Source organism: Grammomys surdaster, unplaced genomic scaffold, assembly GCF_004785775.1.
Source record: "Grammomys surdaster isolate TR1022 unplaced genomic scaffold, NIH_TR_1.0 257, whole genome shotgun sequence".
In the NCBI taxonomy this organism is placed as follows: domain Eukaryota; kingdom Metazoa; phylum Chordata; class Mammalia; order Rodentia; family Muridae; genus Grammomys; species Grammomys surdaster.
Genome location: NW_021604698.1, coordinates 4,926,748 through 4,931,747, shown reverse-complemented (window position 1 = coordinate 4,931,747; position 5,000 = coordinate 4,926,748). Strand labels below are relative to the sequence as shown.

Below are 5,000 nucleotides of genomic sequence, written 5' to 3'. Positions count from 1 at the left end.
GTGATTTTAACCAAAGACAGAGGAGAAATCAGAGGAAAGTCAGAGGGATAAAAATGAGACAGCAGCAGATGATGGAAAAGACAAATGTGTCCCTAAAGATCTACAGTTCTTTCTTGAGTTTGTCACACTTTTGTCTGGCTTTTTAAACAGAATCATTAAAAAATTGCAATGTTACTTAAAGGAATGATTTAGCTCCTCAAAGCAGTACATTTAAAAACTACAGCAAGTGGTATTAAAAACACAAAGCCTGTAATTTATTGGAAAAATCTTCCAGCTATTTCTATCAAACGTGTTCCCACTCTCCTAGTACGTGATAACTGCTTTCCTGTAAATCACTAAAGGGTCTACTCTAAGATGAGAAGCAGCCACTCTGCTGGGAAACGGCTCAGTCAGAAAAGGCCCTGCAGGTGTGAGGACCTGAGCTTAGACTCCCTGGCACCCGTGTAAAGACTGTGATGGTACACATCTATAACTCCACCTCGGGGGTTAGGTGGGGTGCAGAAATGGGAGGGTCCCTGAAGTTCACCGGCTGTCAGCCAAGATGAACTGGTTCAGTAACAAAACTTGCCTCAAAAACTAAGGTAGCGTGATCTAGGAAGATGTTTGAAGTCGCCTTCTGGCCTCTACACACATACACACGCACGCACGCACGCACAGATGGCACAGACACCTCTATTTACACAATCATTGATAATGAAGTTGCTTTTAAAGCCAATTTCTTCTTGTTAGGAAATACCATCTATGAGTCTAAGCCTATACTTAGTAACTTAACTTCCCTAAAGTATAAAAATCTTTAGTTATTAGACTAAAATTAAATAAAACCATAGTTTTGCATAAAAAAAGTTTAGTTTGATATCAAAATTCACCATATCCATGTATATCATCTGGCTAGCTTGAGATCTTCATGGAATCTAAAAACCATGAGAAGCTGGAAAAACAGCTCAGTTGGGTAAAGTGCTTGTCAAACAAGCATGGAGAAGTGGAGCTGGCCCCCAGCCCCCATGGAATCTCAGTTGGTATGCTGGGCTGCATGAGATAGTCTCTCGAGCAAGCCGACTAACTACTGACGAGCTGACTTGGTGAGCCCTGGATTCGAGTGAGACACTCCTCCTCAATACATAAGGTAGAGGGTGGTCAAGACAACAGCAGACATCAATCACTAGCTTGATGTCTCTCTCCCCAACACGCCACAAGTGGGAACACACATGAACATGTATTTACACATGCTCCCATCCCCCACCCCTGCGCACTAAGCATAAGTAATAGATTTCCTCTATGGGGAGGGAGTGTAGGGAGGAGACAGAGTCTCACTATGCAGCTCTGGCAGTGCTCACTATGTAGATCAGGCTAGCCTTGAAACTCACAGATCTGCCTGCCTCTGCTTCCCAAGTGCTACAGGATTAAAGGCAAGCATCACCATGTTAGGCTCATTTCCACACTTAACTAATTTTTTTTAAGTTTAAAGGTGACTATACAATATTTATAAAAGATTAAATGCTAAACTAAAAAGACAAGGTAATATTACAAAAAAATAAAACTGACTATACTTCCAAGATATAAATGTACTTTTAAAATTATACTGTATATTACACGTAACTATCATCTAGGGCTAGTAAAATGGCTCAGTGGATAAAGGCACTTGCTGCCAAGCCTGTGAATCTAAGACTGATCCCCAGAACTACATGATGGAAGGATAGAACTGATTCCTAAAAGTTGTCCTCTGACTGTCACACATGTGATATGGCACACACTCATGCATTCATATATACATGTAAATTAAATAAATGCAAAAAATTAAAAATCAAACAGATTTTTAACCTTACAAATTCCTGAATTAGCTAACATTAGCTAGCAGAAAATTTAAATCATAATCCTTTTTTAATCATATCATATAGTAAATCCCATAGTCTAAAACATAAATAAAATATTAAAATATTATTTCACAAATAAAATTAAAAAAAAGATACTGTGTGTATGCGTGCAGTCACACATGTGTGTACTATGTAGAGGTCAGAGGACAACCTCAAGTCCACTCCTCAGGAGCCATCCACCTTGTTTACAAGACGGTGCTCTCTGGGCAGGCTAGGCTGGGAGGCTGGCAGGCTGCACTGCCTGAGGGACACAGCTAATTCCACCTCCCAGCAGTAGGATGACAGACGTATGTCACTGTGTCTGGCCTTTGTACACGGTGCTTGAACTCAGGTTCCCATCATGCTGTGTGACAAGCATTCTACTGACTGAATCATCTTCCCAGTTGGAACAAAAAAATTAATAATCCATTAACAACCCATTAAATTAAAAGACAGACAAAAGCCAGGCATGGTGGCACATACCTCTATCCCCAGCACTCGTGAGGTGGAGACAGAAGGATCAGAAATTCTAGGTCATTCTCAGCTACAAAAAGTTTAAGGCTAGTCTGGCCTGTGTGAGAAACTGTTTTCATACACACACACACACACACACACACACACACACACACACACACTCAAACACACATATGTATTTAAAAAGAGATGGAGAGAGACAACTCCCCCACCTTGGAAAGGCTAAAGCTCCATTCATACTATTTCATACTGAGATTTCAAAGGTTTCTATATTTAAAAGTTGTCTTTGGATTTGCAGTTGACAGGAATTTACAAAAATCTTTGTTTAAAAACCCTAATTTTCACTGGGCAGTGGTGGCGCACGCCTTTAATCCCAGCACTTAGGAGGCAGAGGCAGGCGGATTTCTGAGTTCGAGGCCAGCCTGGTCTACAGAGTGAGTTCCAGGACAACCAAGGCTACACAGAGAAACCCTGTCTCGAAAAACAAACAAACAGACAAACAAACAAAAAGCAAAACAAAACCCCCTAATTTTCAAAATTGAAAATATGATCTACTTTTTACCAGGGATAGAGAGATGACAGGGAGAAACCAAACCTAAACCAGCAAGGCAAACAGAAAACAGTTTCTTGTCCTACAACTCAAGAAGTCTACTTAGTGCACAGTGTCAAACAGTGTGTACAGTGATCATTTATTTTATCACTGCAGGCAGTGCGGTGCATCAGTGTAAACTCAGTTCTCTCGGGGACTGTACCTATTGCCACTAAAGTTCTCAGCATATAAACAAAAAACAAACCAAACCAATCAAACAACAGCAACAACAGGGGCTGGAGAAACGGTTGAGTGTGAAGAGCACACAATGATCTTCAGAGAAATCAAGTTTGGATGCTAGAATCCACCTCGGGCAATTTACAACTGTTGATACTACTAGCTCCAGGGAGATCTGACATCCTCTTCTGACCTTTGTGAGCATCCACACATATGTGGCATACGTTCATACAATATAGACACACACACACACACACACACACACACACACTCCTAAGTAAAAATAAAGGAATAAATCTAAAAACAAAAACCAATACCCAAAAAACTCAGCTCTCTAGTCTATGGGTTTCAATGTACCAGGCTTACAGTATTTTCCTACATAACCCAGGGGGATGGTAAGACAGAAATATTGGCAAAGGGAAGTAAGAAGTATAGCAAGATTAAAGATCTAACACACGAACACACCCCTCTACACTTATGTACACATATACACACACATCCCTCTACACATATGTACACACATATGTATAGATATATACATACACCCCTGTACATATATACACTTTTATATATGTACAATCACACACCCCTTTGCAGAGATGTACACACATATGTATAGACATGTACACACACACACACACCTGTGTGTATATATGTACACACACTCACATGTATGCACACATTCTCGTGCACACACATACACATGCACACACACAAACTCACTCTCACTATCCAGTAACCAAACTGAGTATACAAAATGAGAATCCTTTCTAATTAAATATTTTTTAGGTGACTTAATGGTACAAATACAAACTACCCATGCCTAAGCATAAAGTTTACTTGGAAAGTCATTAGCTAGCTTACAAAAACACAACTACATCTCAACAATTAAAGAAACCAGCAATTAAATGGATGCCTGTTTAGATATCCTGAGCTCATCATCAGCCCTCAAGAATTTACTAAGATCTTTTTGAATTGCCTTGATTTCCTTTCCCTATAAGGAATGTCCATTTTCAAGATGGGGACTCAGATTCTGAGAGGTTGGGGAACTTGCCCAAACCTACAAAACCTTTATGTGGCAAATCCTGAGTGTTCCAGACCTGTATATGCAGCTACTCCATTATGCCACTACACTGTAGGACAGCAGAATCAAAGGGCCTTGATCTATGTCTTGGATAAAAAGAGAAAAGAAAGTGTAATAAATAAGCGTATCTGTGGACTGGAGAGTGGAGGAAAAGAACAGGGAGGGAAGGAGCCACAGGTCAGCGGCAGCCGTGGCAGCAAGAACAGTGGACTCCTAAGCCAGGCTGCTCCCTGGCCCTGCAGTGTGCTAACAGGGGCAATGCTGCCTAGTTTACAGGGGGCAAATAAATGAAAAACAGTAACTGCAGCAGCCTTTTAAAGGCACATTTTTTTTTAATCTATCAAAGAAAAAATCCTAATTATTAGAAATCCTTGAGAGTAAATCCTAGTCTGGAACCAAACCAGTGTACGACCCACCAGCAACTAAAGCCATGTTTTCAAATTCAATGAAAAAGAGAAAAACAAAACTGTTCAAGCAGACAATCCATAAGTACTTTCAATAAAAGTAAGTTTAAAAATGAAATCCAAAGTAACCTTGAAGTTGATTCTGCATTTTCTTTTTTTCAGGATCATCAGACTCTGCTTCCCCATCACTGTCATTCCTAGTGGAAAAAATTTAATATATGCAAAAGATCACTCACTGCTAATAAACAATACAAAGGTGAAGGAGAACCTGAAATGTTACACAGGACATTGACATCAAAATTTATTTTTACTTAAGTGTTTCAAATGAGGCTTTTGATAAGACACTAAAACAGGGGAGAGACGAATAATCAATAGGGAAGTATACACTGGGAATGGACAAGAACGGGAGGAAGTCAGGAACC

At 40.0% G+C, this 5,000-nt stretch overlaps 1 protein-coding gene across 1 annotated transcript in view; it reads right to left on the bottom strand.

Annotated features, from left to right (window-relative positions):
* Vps4b (vacuolar protein sorting 4 homolog B) overlaps positions 1 to 5,000 on the bottom strand; it is a 27,993-nt gene that overhangs the window by 12,064 nt on the left and 10,929 nt on the right. The window contains exon 4 of the mRNA XM_028775618.1: positions 4,708 to 4,775. Coding sequence (XP_028631451.1) covers positions 4,708 to 4,775 — 68 coding nt within the window. The remainder of the gene's footprint in view (positions 1 to 4,707; positions 4,776 to 5,000) is intronic.